Source organism: Acanthopagrus latus, chromosome 16 (assembly GCF_904848185.1).
Source record: "Acanthopagrus latus isolate v.2019 chromosome 16, fAcaLat1.1, whole genome shotgun sequence".
In the NCBI taxonomy this organism is placed as follows: domain Eukaryota; kingdom Metazoa; phylum Chordata; class Actinopteri; order Spariformes; family Sparidae; genus Acanthopagrus; species Acanthopagrus latus.
Window position 1 is genome coordinate 23,404,174 of NC_051054.1, and position 16,649 is coordinate 23,420,822.

A 16,649-nucleotide genomic window follows, 5' to 3' on the forward strand; every position below is an offset into this window, starting at 1 on the left:
GATTTTTATCTCAATTTCTTTACCATCGCATCTTTTGACATTCGTGTTCTCCGAGAATGATGCAAGGATCTTGATGAAAAAAATCAGGCATATTCAGGCGGCTGAATCTATGTGTGAGTACAATTTGATGCAGATCCCAGATCTGGTGAGTTTAAATCATGGTTAAGCAGTTAAGCAGGGTGGTTTAAGACTTAGAGTGATACAAGTCTATTGAGTTTGATATTGGATTAAGCTTGATTGAATTTAAAGCAACTGTTAGGCCTTGTTGTAGGTATATGATCTACTGAGTGCCATTCTAGTTGAATATTTGATTGTCTCTCTAAGGATATGCAAATGGAACAATCTAAGAAAAAGTCACAAGAAGTGCAAATAATCATTAGAAATGCACTTCTGTAATTGCAATTATTGTTTAGAAATGTATTAAACTGTGATTAAGGATAAATTCAACATTGTGTCATATTCATTTTCTGTCAACTAACTAACTTATCAAATTAGTGGATTAATATATTAATAGCTCATTACTTACTACACTCATAGCTGCAGCCCAGATTTTTCAGTCTGGGTTGGAGATTCACTCCCATAAAAACATTCATTAAAGGTGTGTTTAGTGTGCTTTGAGAAAAACAATCGTGTGGTACATTTTGTTTCAGCTCTGTAATTTGGGAAACTCAGGTTTCACTGAGCAGCTGTGAAGTGTATCTTCTCAGTAAGATGTGGCAGTAGGGGGCACTGTATGGCTTTGACAATGGGTTCAAAGCCTAAGAGGCTCCCTCCTTCTCTTTGTGCACTGCATATGGCAGACAATTAAACATAACCTTTTGCTAAAAAAGAAGCCCGACTGATACATTTATAAGAGACCACCACAGAGATCTATGTCACACCTGTGTGTTTGTACAGCAGGGCAGAACCAGAGTGTGAGAGTGTTTGTGTGTGTGCCTCTGCTGTCTGTCAGTTAATTGTGCTGCCACCCAAATACTGGCTGTTCAAGGCAACTGGATTTCTAACTTCAAAGCCATGCATATCACTTTGAAGGGTTGCGAATGTATTCCAACTACCCCCCCGCCCCATCCGCATTCTGACCTCCATCCAAAAAGCCCCAACCCCACACTCACATACACACACATACACACACACAGCAAAAACAGGCCATTTCCCGTTAGCTTAGGATCTTAATTGACAACTCCTGCCCTTCAAAGCAGAAAGTCACTGTTTGAATTGCTAATGAGCAAACAAATAAATACTTACCCCCTCAAAAAAGAAACACAGAAGGAGAAGGCATATGTTTTTGATAAGTCAGGACTTGTGAGTGACAACTAAAATGTGACAACTTGAATTGAAGTGTGCGCTCCCCAGAATGCCAGGAAACTTTTTCTCCCACTCGCACAGATTGCACTTGTTTATTCAGATCTCCATTTGCTGGCAGCCAGGTGACAGTTATTATTCCCAGGGCATCACATAAAAAATGTAATACAACCTGTATGACAAAACTGTCGCGCAAACTGAAAACAACATGCTTCTTCATGCTGACAGGGAGACATTTAGCTGGCTAGAGCCCATGAATACTTGACATTATACTGTTTTGACTTTATGTATCTTTTGAGATTGTGTCATTCCACACAAAGGTTATGGTAAATAACGGTGACAAATTGTTTTTAACTAACCCATTGTGCTAGAGTTGATGACTAACGATTTGTGGGAATGGATCCTACTTGGCTCAACAAATCTCACCACGTATGAGGATGATGCAACACTGACATTTTAGTAAGCGGTAATTATAACAGATCATCTGCACAGTTCGAGTCTTTGAAACCTGAGTAGGATTTATCATGAGATGGTCACACCTGCACCATCTGTCAATGACTAGATGAACAATAGGAATAACAACCTGCTGGAGTATTAAATCAATTTGATTATTTAAGGACAGCTGCTGATGTGTTTAAAACAAAAAATAGGAACGATCTGATCTGTTATTCTTGTAGAAATGGCCAGAGCTGTTGGACCAAACACTCAGAGACTGGGGACGTTCTCTACAACATTTGGAGCTTTCAGGACAAGTATTGAAAAGGCAGCAGCATTATCTAAGTTTAGACCACTTCCTCTATTCTTGTGTCGACAGGACTGTGCAGTCCATTTCAAGTCATGATGGAAAACACCCATCAGCCCTTATGCCACATTTTCCACAAGCTTGCATGTCAAAATAAAATCCCTGCAGGAAAAAGGCGGTTGTGATAGTTAATAATAATAAAGGGAAACATGTTTTAACAATGACAATTAACTGTTTCCTAAGTTGCACCTCCTAAGTTACTGCTGCTATGTCAGTTAAGCTTACCATTGTTGTGCGAGTTAAGATGTGCTTTTACATTTAAAGCACTTAATCGGAATATAAGATTTTTGACATTCACAAAGAGACTTTGTCCACTCTAGAGCATCTAGTCTGCCAGAAATATAAAGACGAAGAAAAATGTGTGGTTTTTTCCAACTTTATTTGATCAATTCAATAATTTGATCTGCCTGACAATTTTCAAGATGGACACACATTGTGACCTGGGGACAATGTTCGCGTTTCTAGTTCTATACCTTATTTTGAGCCTTTCAACAACCCTTCTCCCCAGATCTCTCTCTATCCCAAGTTTTAAGTTGTATCACACCAGTTCTGCTCTACCATCAACATTTTTCTGTCTCCTCTGGAAGCATCATCACCTAATGTAAAATCACCCCTAAGGTACCCCTAGGTGCTAATGTTTTACTACTGAATGGATTATCAAAGATTTACACCATCCCTCTAAATCTGACTGAAAATTTGATCATATTGGGCTGGATCAAATCAGTCTCTTTTGATTGAAGTTGTTAAAGGCAGTACAGATTATTTATTGGAATGTTAGAGTCCATATAAATGCAGCTTCTGACAATAGTGACAGACCTACCACTCAAAATTATTCGAAATGTTTTTGAAAAAGGGGTCCTTGATTTCAGGCCAACACAGTTCTTGGTTGATACTGCTACGTCAGGGTGACTTTTTAATGTTTCCTGCCTTTCTCTGATGGTCTAAATAAGCTAAACTTGTTGCTGGTTGCTTTTTAGTATCAAAGTTGCTAAAAGTGTCTGAACAGACATGGAAAGAGAGCAAGTCAACTGGATATTCCAACGACTGCAGTTTATGCTGGAGCAGATGAACACATCATGCCATTCCTTACACTTAGACACAAAGACACCTTATTCCAATCTCTTAAATGCAGTGCATCACTCTTACTACAGCTACTGTACACTGTGCTCACAGCTTCTGTATGTGTCAACATCCAAGCTAGGCCTGCTTACATAAAATTTGATGGAAAACTACTGATCTATTAACACAGTACTTGCCAAAATACTGGCTCGTGACTCTTTAAATTACCCAATGTCTTTTTTCTGACCTCTCATCACAAGTAATTTTATTAATGGGGACATTAATAAAATCAAGAAAATGTCCAGTTTAACTAAGCAATGATTTTTCTTTCTTGGACTTTCATTTGAACAATTCTGAGAGGCCTAAGTAGGTGAAAGTGTCCAATATTTCACAAAAAATAGCATAAATGAGTCAAAATAAGTATATATTTAATTTCCTCATTCCATATCATCTTGGGTCAAAATGAGGGGTCCTGATCCCCCAGCTGGGAACTACTGGGTTGAAAGGCAGATGAATAGTCCTACAAATATTTTGCTATTGCTATTAAGTCATTTTTGAAACATTCAAATGGATTAGTATATACACACAATACACACATTAACACACATTTAAAAACAATGAATGTGTTATATATGTGTGTATATATATATATATATATATATATATATATATATATATATATATATATATATATATATATTTTGGAATAAAAAAAATATATATATATACAATCCATTTTGTATACCCCCATTTACATTCTTAGCAAAGCCACATGGGCTCTGACCCAAACACTGAGAAACTAGGCTTTACACTTTTAAAATACATGTCCTAATAAGGTCATGAATATTTGCCCAATGTGCTTCTTCCTGTTGGGTCTACCTGAGGAAGCAGACGGGTTTCCTGAACCCAGATTTAGCTCGAGGTTTTCTTCTCAGCCCTCTCAAAAATATAAGCTTGATTTTTGGTAATTTCAGGGAGCACATACAGGACTGAAACACCTTGCCCTGACTTCAAATTTACTCACCTCACCAAGTCAGTCATACAGGAGCCAACCACCATCACATCAAAAGCCCCGTCAGTCATGATCTGATTAAGACACAAAACTGTGTTATTTCTACGGCAACAGCTCTCATTTCTGGACAAGAAATGTCTTTAAGATTATGCATTTAAATTACATTTTAATGACTAAGGAGATTACTGAATTCCTTAACATCCGTCCAGCCTTTCTGGTAAAACGTATTCAAAAACAAGGACAAAATCTAAAGTCTAGCTGACTCCTTGGGGGCATCTTAGGCAAAATATGTAAACTAGTTTCCTGAAGGCCTCCAAACAAAAAACGGTTGATATTATTTATCTCCCACATTAGCATGAGCTTGACTGAAACAAAAAAGAAGGTAAAAATAGAGCATTCATTGCTGGCTGAGTTGGACAGGTTCCAATCTAATTGCGGGTGGAGTAGGAGGGGTGGAGGTATTTCAGTGCTGCACCACGTGAATGCACCACAGCCCAGTAAAGTCTATAATTAATTCAATCCTCGGCTTGTATCAGAGCTAGTGCTAGTGTGTTAATCTCTTCAAATCTCTGCCGAGGCAGTGGAAGACTTGGAAAGCCTGGCCGCTGGCTGCAGGATGGCTCAATTCTCTCTCCCACATCTCGCAGTATATTGTCTTCAGCAGGCAGGCACAAAAAGCTAGCCTAGAACCCTCCTCGTCTCCACTGCAGGAGAATATTATGAGAGCTGCATTGTCAGACCACTTGAAACAGCAACGAGCCCTCTTAAAGTTCTCCCTACTGTTAAATTTGAGGCTGAATGATCATACAGTAGCTGACTAACCTGAATAAGTGTTTGCAGACCCAAAGTAATGTTAAAGGTGTTTTACTCATACTACAGCTTAATAAATGGGTCCACTCAACCCCAGGCAAAACAATACGTATGCATAATGAGTACACTGGGGAGTTGACAGACGTTTTAAGGACCTGGACAAAGCATACTCACAAAAGACAACAGTCATGAATTCAAACAATTTAGTCCCAATGCAAATCAAAGTTGCACACAGTTGATTTAACAGTTTAGACCGAGGCATAAGCAAAATCCAAAATATAACCTTACCTAAAACTTGTAAGATTACATATTTGCCTGTTTCAGGTTGGGCACTCAAGACTTAACTAGATAATGATTGTTATTACAATGATACAAACATTTATGTTTAAAAAAAATGTATTTCAAATGTTTAGATGATGACTATAATCATCAAAACACTTATCTTATTTTCATTCCACTCCCACTCCCCCAAACAAGCACACTCTCAGATTGGATAGAGCTCTATAGATGCAGTTTCACACTGTCCTACATATGAATACTCACTGACAACTGCAGCTGAATGTTGTACTAATAAGGCAATCTCCATATGTCATTTAATAAATTGCACCAGCAATGGTTGGATAATATCCAGCTAGGGGTAGGAGAGTCATAAAGTAACTCACAATAAGATACAATGTGTGATGTCTACAAGAACGATAGTATCACAACATGGCTAATTGATAAACCATACATTGCAAGACAATCATCTGTCATACATCATAATATGTGTCTAACTGAAGAACACAAGTTGCCTTTAAAAAATACAAATTCTATATTTGTTCACTGCATTGTGTCAGTCTCACAGAATCTGACAAGAACTTAGATGGAACAATGTGTAAAAAAAAAAGTGCATAGAGTTTTATCCTATTGCTTCTTTATCACACACTGACCGCAACTTTTCTGTGTCTGTGTGGTATCATTCCAATGTAAAACAGTCTATAACTACACTCTTAGGATAACAACAAGGGAACAATATGGGTCATTAAACTCTTTTCAGTTTGTGTAAATTAAAGCTTATACCACAACGAGTTCTTAAGTTGTGACTCAATACTTAGTCAAAATGTCACGGAATCTGTTTAGTGCACCTGCATAAAAAACATTTACATTTGGTGCCAGGGTATCAATACTCGTATAATCCCACCCCTATAATCAACTAAACATATTTTACCATTGCCGGTTCAAGGTTCGTGATAATTCATTTGTCATAATACAATACAGGATTGTACAAAGAAATGCAGTTATTTACTGATGGATACTTCATTCTTAGTTCGTAGTTATTCTGAATCACCTCCATGATGGTGGAATTTCCCAGTTGTGAATCAGCCGTATTGCTTTGGTGTGGAAACACCACTGGTCTTGCTGCATGTCCTGATATGTTTTTGGTGCATTTGTGTTTTTTTAATATCAGAATTAGATATGTGCCATTTGTGCAAGACAAACACATTTCATGTGTCATTACACATAACAGCATGAATGTTTTTCATTTTGTGAGGTGTTTGGATTTTTACAACAAATACCAAAAACAAAAATGTATGCTGTCAGTTTGAGAGTATCGAGGTAAAATTTCTTGGGTTAAATCAATAACCTTTCCTACATAGATACAATAAAGGCAAATGTAATAATAGCAATACAGGTTTAGGGGAAAAGTCATGCATGTAAGCAGAGATTACACGTTGTACAGACTCTTGTGAATATACAATATATATTTGTGTTTATCTGTACAAGCACAATTTTACACCAGCAGTACTTGTGATTACATGTGTTCTTTAATATGTAGGCCTACCGAAGTACTACTGAAAATCGACTGAACATCAGGGTCCCTGTGAGGAGCGCCCAGATCCTATAATGACGTCTGTGTCACAATCTTTCTAACCCTGGAGATATTGCGGCATTGTGGAATGATTCGCACTCAAGGAAACTCGAAGGAAATGTTAAGTAGACGCACGTGTGCTGAGTCAAACTGATGTTGAGAAATGTGACACAATTATTACCTTAATTTCAAATTTGTTCTTGCAGAGTGGAGAACTCAACACCTACTACAGACAAGTGACGGCCAAAGTGCACGTTGACAGCCGCCTAACAATATAGCTATTGCCTGACCCGTTGTTGCCACTGTATCCGTGCATTAGCATTCAGTGTTGCTTGGAATTTCTTTATGTATATTCACATTAACCAAAACATACTTTATGAGAAGTATATCGCTCGGTTATCTGGCGATGGGAATGAAAACACTCATTTTGTCATCAGGCATGCTTAGAGACAGCTGTACGGGGCTATTAGAAGGACCCAAACAACATGTACCGGAAATTTTGAGAGCATGAAGTAAACAGTGGCATTAACGCTTAAATAACTTGACTTCCAGCGAATTTAGGTACTATAATTTACAGCGCATGTTGTATATAGATGGACAATATTAAACAGGTCATTTTCGAGCAAGCTAACCGTACGTATTGTAGCAATGTGACGGTCCAGTCTCTGGTTAGCCTAAATTGTTTAACGATACCAAGCTTCCAGTAACTTACATCCTAAAAACGTAGCGTTTATATTTATTTCCCTTGAATCTAACTATTAGCGTTAACGCTGACCAAAGTGTAGGACATCAGTGTAGTACTAATTTGTGTTGCCTGTGTAAGTCTGTATTCAAGGAAGTTTATAGTGATCAAGAAGGGACAAGCAGTGTCATGGGTAAATTGTATTCCCGAGACTGTCGGCCCTTATGATTTACTTATCGTGTAACTTGTTCCAGGAATATGGAGTTGGTAAACACACTTTGCCAGCATGCCTATTCTTCTAGTTAAAAATACATATTCACCAAAATACCAGAAACCTAAAATCTCAGGAATCTCATTCTGACGTGCATAGCCCTCAAAATCTTCCGTGACACCAGGAAATGCCAGTTAAATTGACTGCGTCAGTTACGTGATGTGGCTTATGTCCCTTGAATCCTCACTGCAAATACGTGCTTTTACCGTGTTCACAATACCGTTGAATAAATAACGTTCAAGCGTTTTACCTAACGAGTTGCTGTGTCTCCACAAACTCCTCAGGGTGGCTACAATGAACATGTCCCCTGAGGTTACACTGCACCGTATCTCACCTGAGTTGCGGCCCCTGCTGTGCAGCGTTGTGCGGAACGGCCGTGTAGGACTCGACTCCACAAACTGTCTCCGTGTCACAGACCTCAAGACTGGGTGAGGACTAACACTGAACCACACGCTTCTTTCTGTTAATGTGACACACCGGGTCCATTCAGTCTCTCTTGCACTGCAGTTATGCTGCATTCAAAATATATGATGGATGAAGGGCAAACCCTGCAACCATGCCATTATTTTTACTTGGCTAAATATTTACACCTATATAAATGTATATATTTTCCCATTCATAATGAGTCATGATTAGAATGTGATGAGTCAAAGCTGTAGTAGAGTTGTGAGTGGAGATAGTAGCTGGTTTTGGAGATATTTTTCACGTCTGCAGATAAGCACTTGAAAGAGTTCTGTTAATGGTGACCTTACTGTTTCTCAGTGTAAATGGGTTGGATAATATTTTGGGTTATACTGAAACTTTGCTTGGTATGCTTTCAGCACAGTGCAACGTTCCAACAGTCAGGGAAACAGCCAGATGTATTGTTTAGGTTCTGCAAAGGGTAATTTCAGCTCAAGCATAACTGTAGCTTTAAATGCAGCTATATCTTTACGATCAGTGATCCGATTTTACCAGGAATCTTATCACTAAAATGTTCCTTGGGAGTTATTGTTTACAGGTTTTTTGTACCTGAACCTGTATGACTCAGTGTTAAAGAGAGAGATTTTCAAATATATATTTTCTACAAGAACATCTGAGATGCTGTCATTTAACCTATCACACATACAGTATAGGATGATAACTGAAGAGATCTGTAATGACAGCTTTGTTACACTTTGTTCTTGTTATGAGATTTTTCAGTGGACTTAAAATGAGGCACTTTGTACTCAACAATTTAATATTTTAGAACTTTATACTTACAAACAATTGTCTACACAGTTGATCTTTGGACCTGTAACTGTTTTGAAATTCCAAGTGACCAATCTGACCTTGTCCAAATGACCACGTGACATCCTGAATTGTTCAAGTCAGTACTGCGTTTTTTCAGATCTAAGCTCCTTAGCTCCCATTGTAGTGTTGTCTAATGGGTGTATCAAACAAGTCTTATTAAAATGGACCCAGAAAAGTCATCAGTCATTATTAATCGTAAGTGCACTCAGTTAAGAGGCTATGCCAAAAAACAAATCTGATTCACAAAACTTTCTACATTACTAAAATTGGTCATTCAATTTTCTGTTCTGACTGACCAGTTTTGGTCATTTGGTTCCACTCATTCCATCACAGAAACATAGAGTTGTAGAAATCACTGGGACTCAAGACTGCCATGATATACATGTGTATGTAAGCTTTTGACCACGATTCTATGTTATATGTTGTTCGTTGGGAAATTATTAATTCAAGAAAAATGTAGTCTATGTGTTGTCTGCACTGTTTGTGATACCACCACTGCTGGGTGCTGAAGATTGAACATTTTAATGTCATGCCCATGTTGACCTTAATGTCAATGACAATAATACTCTTTGCGGGACATTAGATGATTTCTCATTCTGATTCTGAGGTGCCAGGTTTTTTGAATGATTATTTTAGCAAAACTCATCATGTGATAAAGAAATATGAAATTTTGACAAGACATGAATGAATTACACAAATATGTAATGTGAACTGGGTCACTATACATGCTACAATGTAAATGGAGTTGCCATCAATTTATGTATTTATTTTTTTTTGTTTTTTTAACATAGCTGGATTTGCAGGTTAAGTGCCAGAAAAAAAAATCCCTAACCTAACTGTTTTTTATGAAGTTCAGTCTTGACAGTTTACAGTCTTGAAAAAGTTGAAAACATGTTTGGGTTGACACATTTATCCTTCAAGAAGCTCTTTGTTGTTCTTGGAACTGTGAATACAGCATTGGAGCAGAGACGCCACAAGCAATGAGCATTTGAGCAGATAGGCAGTTGGATGTCCCATGGGTGAATTGAGCGATCCCAGCTACAAGACCATATGCAGGCATTTTGAGTTCTGGCAGTTTTATGAGCGGACCTTTTACTTAGAACAGAATGATATCTGTAGTGTTAGTACAACACTAACAGTGACCTGTTTTCATGGCTTATTGGATGAGACAAAGTCGTTGCTGCAATGACTATTTGATTATTTGATTAGTCTTCAAAGATCAATTTAACTGCCTTATTTTCAATTTTTTTAAAATGTCCACATTCCATAAAATGTGATTGTTTTCTGGTTTGTAGTATCATCTGTGACAGTATACTGAATATCTTTGGATTATATACGAAACAAGACAGTTGTGGACGTCACTTGGCCTCTGAAAGTGTTTAACATTTTTCACCAATTACCAACATTTAACAGCTCACTGATTAATTTTCAAAATATTTGACAGACTTAGTGATAGTGCAACTGAAAGTTTGTTGCAGCTGTAAAATTTTGTCATCATGTCAAATTTGCCTTTTTTTTTTAGAGATTTACAGAAGTAAATAAAGATTACAGAGTTAGATCTCAGCGAAGTTTTGTAGTTTATTTTGTATAATGTGGTTAAATTAACCATGGACATGTTTTTGTGTTATGTGTTATATGTATTCTGTTGTATTCATCACATTTCTTGTTGTTCTTATTAACTCCCATGTTCAGATGCACATCTCTGACCCCTGGTCCCTGCTGTGATCGCTTTAAACTTCATATCCCCTATGCTGGAGAAACCTTGAAATGTAAGTATATTAGTCATTTTCCAATTAATCACACCAGCCGGATGTTGGCTGAATAGATACCGTAGCTACCAATATTTAGTCTGGTGTTTTATCTAGCTTTGATGTGTAGTTGTTATTGTTGGCTTTTTGAAAAATCTTGGGAGAGAAAATATCAGCAAAGATTGCTTTGCCTTATTAAGTCACAAAGCACTAGTCATAATAGGACCAGGGGTCAGCTAAGGCTGCTCACAGTCTTACAGTACAATCAGGCATGTCTGTTAATCTTTATGTGTTAATGTATTCTTAGCAAATTAACAAACATTTAGATGTGAAGATATGCTGATTGAGTAGTTTAGTTATTTTCTTTATGCATTTGTTTGTTCCCCCATGATCTGACAGCTTTTGAATTTGCAGGTTAGCTCCTGTGCTCAGGTTAATTGATTCATTGTCTAGAGCAATGAGTTTTATAGAAAGAAACATCCGTGTCGGTGTTGGTTTCAGGTCTTCACTAGCTGAAGTCACCAACTCCAGTGGATGTGTGCAATCAAAATATTATTCAACACACTTTTTAAAGAAATTTAACCAGAACTGTACAGACCTAGAAGTGAAAAGAAATACTCTGACAAGAACTTGATTTGAGTACAAAGAGATTTGTCATGAAAATACCATGTAAACATCCTTCATCACGGAAACAAAATGCATAATTACCTAACATTACGATAGGAACATTTATACAGTTAAGAGACAGTAAGACCAAAAGCACCCACATTCCTAAAGTACAAAAACAAGATGAATATTTTTCCTATTATGGTGCTCTGTAATCATTGAAATGATACCAGTAATCATGTTGTAGTTTGTCCCGCTGAACTTTTACTGGAAGGGTCTCTCATTTCTGAATTAAGTCGCCACATCAGAGACTCTCCCTTATGAGCATGCCTCCTATAGTGCCCAGTTGGCAACATCACCGAATGCTGAGTGATTTAATCATGGTTTAGAATGATTTCAACTTAGTGTTACTGGCATAATGGTGACTCACACGACCCATGTCAGGCCTGTCTTTGCACACGTCCTAAGTAGATGATATCAGTCTCATCATCTCAGTTCAGTCTCAGTTCAAGACATGAATGTTTCAAATAGATCTAGTCGATTAGCACAAAATAATTATTTGTATCACAGCTTGCTAAAATACATATATGTTTGGATAAATGCACCCAGTAGGCAATGCAGGCCAGATCTATATGTATGATTGGTGAAACAGGTTTTTTTTAATGGTTGATGAGTTACTGAGGAGTTCTTGGAACTGGTGCCTGTTCATGTCACAGGGTTTCCAAAAGAACAAGGAGGTCTGTTAATATCCAGCAGACCATGATAAACATCTGCAGTTTGGGTACAATATTCCATGCTACCTTGATCAAGGGTATGTTGATAAAACTTTGTTTATCTGACCGTGAAGATTGGTGCAAATGTGGCCCTGCTTGGGGAATACCAACCTATGTCTTGTTAAAGGAAGTAGGATTTGCTTATTTTGCAAAATTTGATAAAAAAACTGACTAGGCAGCAATGGTTGTGACGTCTATCAGGATGTTGAAGCTTGACTTGAAGAATATGTATGTCAAGTGTAAGAATATGCAATTAGTGCTGCAACCAACAATTGTTTTCCATTATTGAAAAAAATAAGCAAGTGACGTTTTCAAATTGCTTCATGATTGTGGCGAATTTTTGGCTAATCGTTAATTGAGATACAGTTGAGGCCAAAATTATTAGCCCCCCAGGAATTATGGAACATTTTCCTAAAATTCTTCCCAATGTTTGCAGCATTGATAAAACTTGATATAATCAAACATTCACCAGTATTATTTAGTAGCTTTTGGTACATTTTGGAAATACATTTTAAGGCTTGCTTTATATCAAATATAGTAAAAAATGGGGTGGTCAAAAATATTAGCCCCCATGATGGAGTGGTCGATAATAATACCCCCCATGTGAATTTTTGTTTTCAGAACACACCTAATTAACCAATCAGCTTTCAAACCACACCTGTGCAGTCAATTGGTCAGGGCACCTGTTCACATTATTGAGAGGGACTACTTTTACTCACCATGCCAAAGACAAAGGAAATCAGTCTTGAGCTCAGAAAGAAGATCATGGAGGCTCATGAGAAGGAGGAAGGCTATACTGCCATTTCCAAGCGTTTCACAGTGTCTAGAACCGCTGTACGTTGCATCATTGCCAAGTACAAGGAGACAAATTCTGTAAGAAACAAACCGGGGCGTGGTCGTAAGCGCAAGATTTCAAGAACTCTGGTGAGGAAAATAGTCAGAGAGAATCAGCAAGAATCCCCGGACATCTGCCAAGATGATTGTTGCTGACCTGGCCTCTTCTGGAGTTGATGTTTCAAGGAACGCAGTTGTGAGGGCTCTTCATCGTGGTGGGCTTCAGGGCCATCGTCCGAGAAGAACCCCTTTACTCAAAGAGCTGCACATCACAGCCAGACTGAAGTTTGCCCATGAACATTTGAGACTAAACTGGAACTGTTTGGGCACATGGATATGGTGTATGTTTGGCAAAGAAAGGGAGAGGCCTTCAACCCAAAGAACATAGTTCCCACAGTTAAACATGGTGGTGGGAGCATCATGCTGTGGGGCTGTTTTGCAGCCTCGGGCACAGGGAGCCTTGTTCGGGTGCATGGCATCATGGAAGAAGAAAATTATCTTGAAATTTTGAGGGATAATATGCAGAAATCTGCTCATAGTCTAACCTTAGGTCTTCGCTGGGTCTTCCAACAAGACAGTGACCTGAAATATACATCAAAATTGGTCCAACAGTTCCTGAAGGATACCAAAACCAAGGTCCTGGAGTGGCCCGCACAGAGCCCAGACCTCAATACTATTGAGAATCTGTGGCAGGTGTTCAAAGTGAATGTCCTTGCTTGAAAATCACGCCATTTGGACCAGCTGGAACAATTTCCAATGGAAGAATGGGCCAAAATCCCTTAGGAGACCTGTGCCAACCTAGTACAGAACTAATCTAAGAGGTTGATGTCAGTTGTGGCTCAGAAAAGGTACACTATTGACTATTAATGGCCAGGGGGCTAATAATTTTGGACATCTCATTTTGCCCCTTTTTGTTTCAACTCGGTGTCAATAAAATATCCTAATCAAACTTAATGGACATTTTGGAAACAAATACAATAGAAACACTTGTTGTTGATGGTCATTTTCATGGAGAAATCAAGAGTTTTGTCTAATTTCATGAGGGGGCCTCATAATTTTGGCCTCAACTGTATTCATGAATATCCTCACGAGTGAACTGAATTAAACTGTCTAGTTCTTGCTGACATACAGTCCTATATTGATTTCTTGATTTAATTTGAATTGCCATGACTAAGGGCATGGCTTGCACGTTATATGCCCCAAAGTTGAAGTTAAATTTTTTCCCCCATCAGCCTGAGTGATTAATTGACTAATTGTGGCAGCTATTTATATAACACAGTTGTGGAATTACATGTCAAATTTTAAAAGTGTTTGTGACTATGTGGGTGAGAGCAGTATGAAATTTCAGACCGTTCTAATAAGTTTTGAACACTTCTATTTTTGACTATTTTTGACCACACTTTGCCTTAAGTTAAATTCTGATGTTTGTGCAAATAACTTGATTTACCCGAAGTAAAGTCAGCGCTACTTTTCTGTGGACAGGGGTTTTTTCATAGATAAAGAGCTTTCTAATCAAAATCTACCCAATTTTTACTCTCAAGTTGATATAAAACCACTGTGTACACTATACCTGTTATAGGGTTTAGTTAGATGTCTTTAATTCATGAAGACATGAGATCTATAACCCCTCCCACAAAAGAACAGGCCACTGGCACGCGACATCTCTGCAGCTGTTGTACTAGATGCTGCACCTCCCTGTGCTTTAGCCTGAGGAGGAAGGTTTATTTAATAAAGGATGCAGGGCCGCAAGTTGGTGTCTGCCAGTCTATGGACCTGCCTACTGATAGCGTGCAAAAGCATGGCACACTCTGCACACAGCTTAACCCTATTAATGCAGGTTGGCCCCATTCCACTCTACAGCAGTGGCTGGTACTGCTAAACAACAATTTGTTGCCTTTGTTTTTGTGTACATGTTGCACCCATATGACCTTGCTAAAATGTCCAGCTGAAATATAGTAGGACTTTGAGAAAAAACACTCTGCAGTGACTAGAGTACATTTTTGCGTGAGGCTGTATGTACAAAGCAAGACATTAAAGCCTATGCTGTAACCTGTAAACACTTCCAAGGCCTCAGTGTCCCTCTGGAACCGTGCCAGTACATCTCTGACAGACTTCCAGTGGTTTGTAATAGATTTACTGCACATCCTGTCTTCTCCTTGGTTGACTCTTCTCCAGTGGAAAAATACTTCCATATGTTTAAGTTGGAATGGCAAAAAAAGCAGAACAGAACAGTCTTGCAGCAGACAAATAGAATTGTGTAACACAATAATCAGAACATTGTGAACCTGCCTGGGCAACGTGATACATGTTCATGTTTCAGTCCTCCAGTCATTATGGCTAAATTTGTTATCCTCCTTTCCTAAACTTGATTTTAGAACTGCTTGTTTTCTACATTAAAAATACCTTTGCAATTAACTTACAAGTCAGACCTGTTTGACGGTATTTGAGTGGCTTCAGTGGTAAATGTCAAGTTTGCTCGTTACCGTAGGTACTTAAATTAAACAAAACCCAGAGCGCAACAGCTGCATATCATGCGGTTGTTTTTAACAGCTGCCTTAACAAGCCATTGCATGTCAGATTCAAGACCTACTTGGTTAAGATCCTGTCAGACTGTTCCCATTGCAGTTTCCCTCATTTCAGCACTGTTGTACAACACAAGCATTATAAGAAAGATTGACACACTACCATTGAGAAAATTACAATTTGGAAAAAAAATGGAATCTTTTCTCAGAGCAAGTCTTTCCGTGCACTTGTTATGACAGAGGGATTTTTACAAAGAGACAAAAATGAGCTCTTATGAGATGAAAGTTAATCCCTTGATATACTGTTATCATTTTATAGTGCACAGTGAAACCCAAGCAAGTCACGTTTTGAATTCATGTTGTCTAAATTAGTGTGCTAAGTCATCAATCAGGTTTCCTTCCTTTCTGACAGGGGATATCATATTCAATGCACGGTATCCAGAATTACCACCAGATTTCATTTTTGGAGAAGATGCGGAGTTTCTTCCTGAGCCCTCAGAACTACCAGTGAGTAACTCCACTCATGTTATAATCATTACATTTCTGTTTTTTTTCTGGAAGACTTTAAAATGCAGTTTTATTGCATTAAAAATGTAGTTTATTGCAGAGTGAATATATGCTTTGTTTTTTTATTCTGCTGCACAAAAAACATGTTCCAAATGTTTTTTAATTTGTTCTCTCCCACTTTTTAAAGCCACGTCTTTGTATTCATTCCCCATATTGCATGGTACTTATATGGTCCTAAATGTCAGACAGATGTCTAAGATGCCGATCACAACTTCACTGATCCCAGTAGCCAGAGGGAGTTGAAGTAGTGCCACAATCAGTCTTTGTAAAACCAAACTAACAGTCTGCTGCCACCATGGGTGTGTGATGTTAGATAACTGGATATGTTGCAGTAATTGACAGTATCTCATAATGCCATAAAAACTGTTTTGACTTACTGGTTATCTGCAGATCAGGTGAAGCCATGATTCACTTGCAAGCTTACCTAAACAGGACAAAGGGGCTGCACTAGTTTCTGTAGATCATATCTGCTACTGACCCTGTAGGAAAGACAGTATAGATTAGCCAGTGCTCAGATGATTGGCATTAACAACAGTAGAT

The 16,649-nt window shown here is 38.2% G+C and overlaps 2 protein-coding genes across 6 annotated transcripts in view; one reads left to right on the forward strand and one right to left on the reverse strand.

Moving 5' to 3' along the window:
• Positions 1-8,056, reverse strand: part of rbks (ribokinase) — a 41,178-nt gene extending 33,122 nt beyond the window's left edge. The window contains exons 1-2 of one of the 3 annotated variants that reach the window (XM_037125397.1): positions 8,038-8,056; positions 4,188-4,249 (exon numbers count right to left, since the gene is read on the reverse strand). In XM_037125397.1, coding sequence (XP_036981292.1) covers positions 4,188-4,246 — 59 coding nt within the window. In that variant the 5' untranslated portion in view covers positions 4,247-4,249; positions 8,038-8,056. Of the gene's footprint in view, positions 1-4,187; positions 4,250-7,015; positions 7,112-8,037 lie in introns of those variants that run through there. The other 2 variants (XM_037125396.1, XM_037125398.1) reach the window with 2 other exon arrangements.
• The window catches only part of babam2 (BRISC and BRCA1 A complex member 2), an 82,369-nt gene continuing 72,965 nt past the window's right edge, over positions 7,246-16,649 (forward strand). For 2 of the 3 annotated variants that reach the window (XM_037125393.1, XM_037125395.1), the window contains exons 1-4: positions 7,246-7,395; positions 8,072-8,215; positions 10,752-10,828; positions 15,955-16,049. In XM_037125393.1, coding sequence (XP_036981288.1) covers positions 8,082-8,215; positions 10,752-10,828; positions 15,955-16,049 — 306 coding nt within the window. In that variant the 5' untranslated portion in view covers positions 7,246-7,395; positions 8,072-8,081. Of the gene's footprint in view, positions 7,468-8,071; positions 8,216-10,751; positions 10,829-15,954; positions 16,050-16,649 lie in introns of all 3 variants that reach the window. The other variant, XM_037125394.1, reaches the window with a different exon arrangement.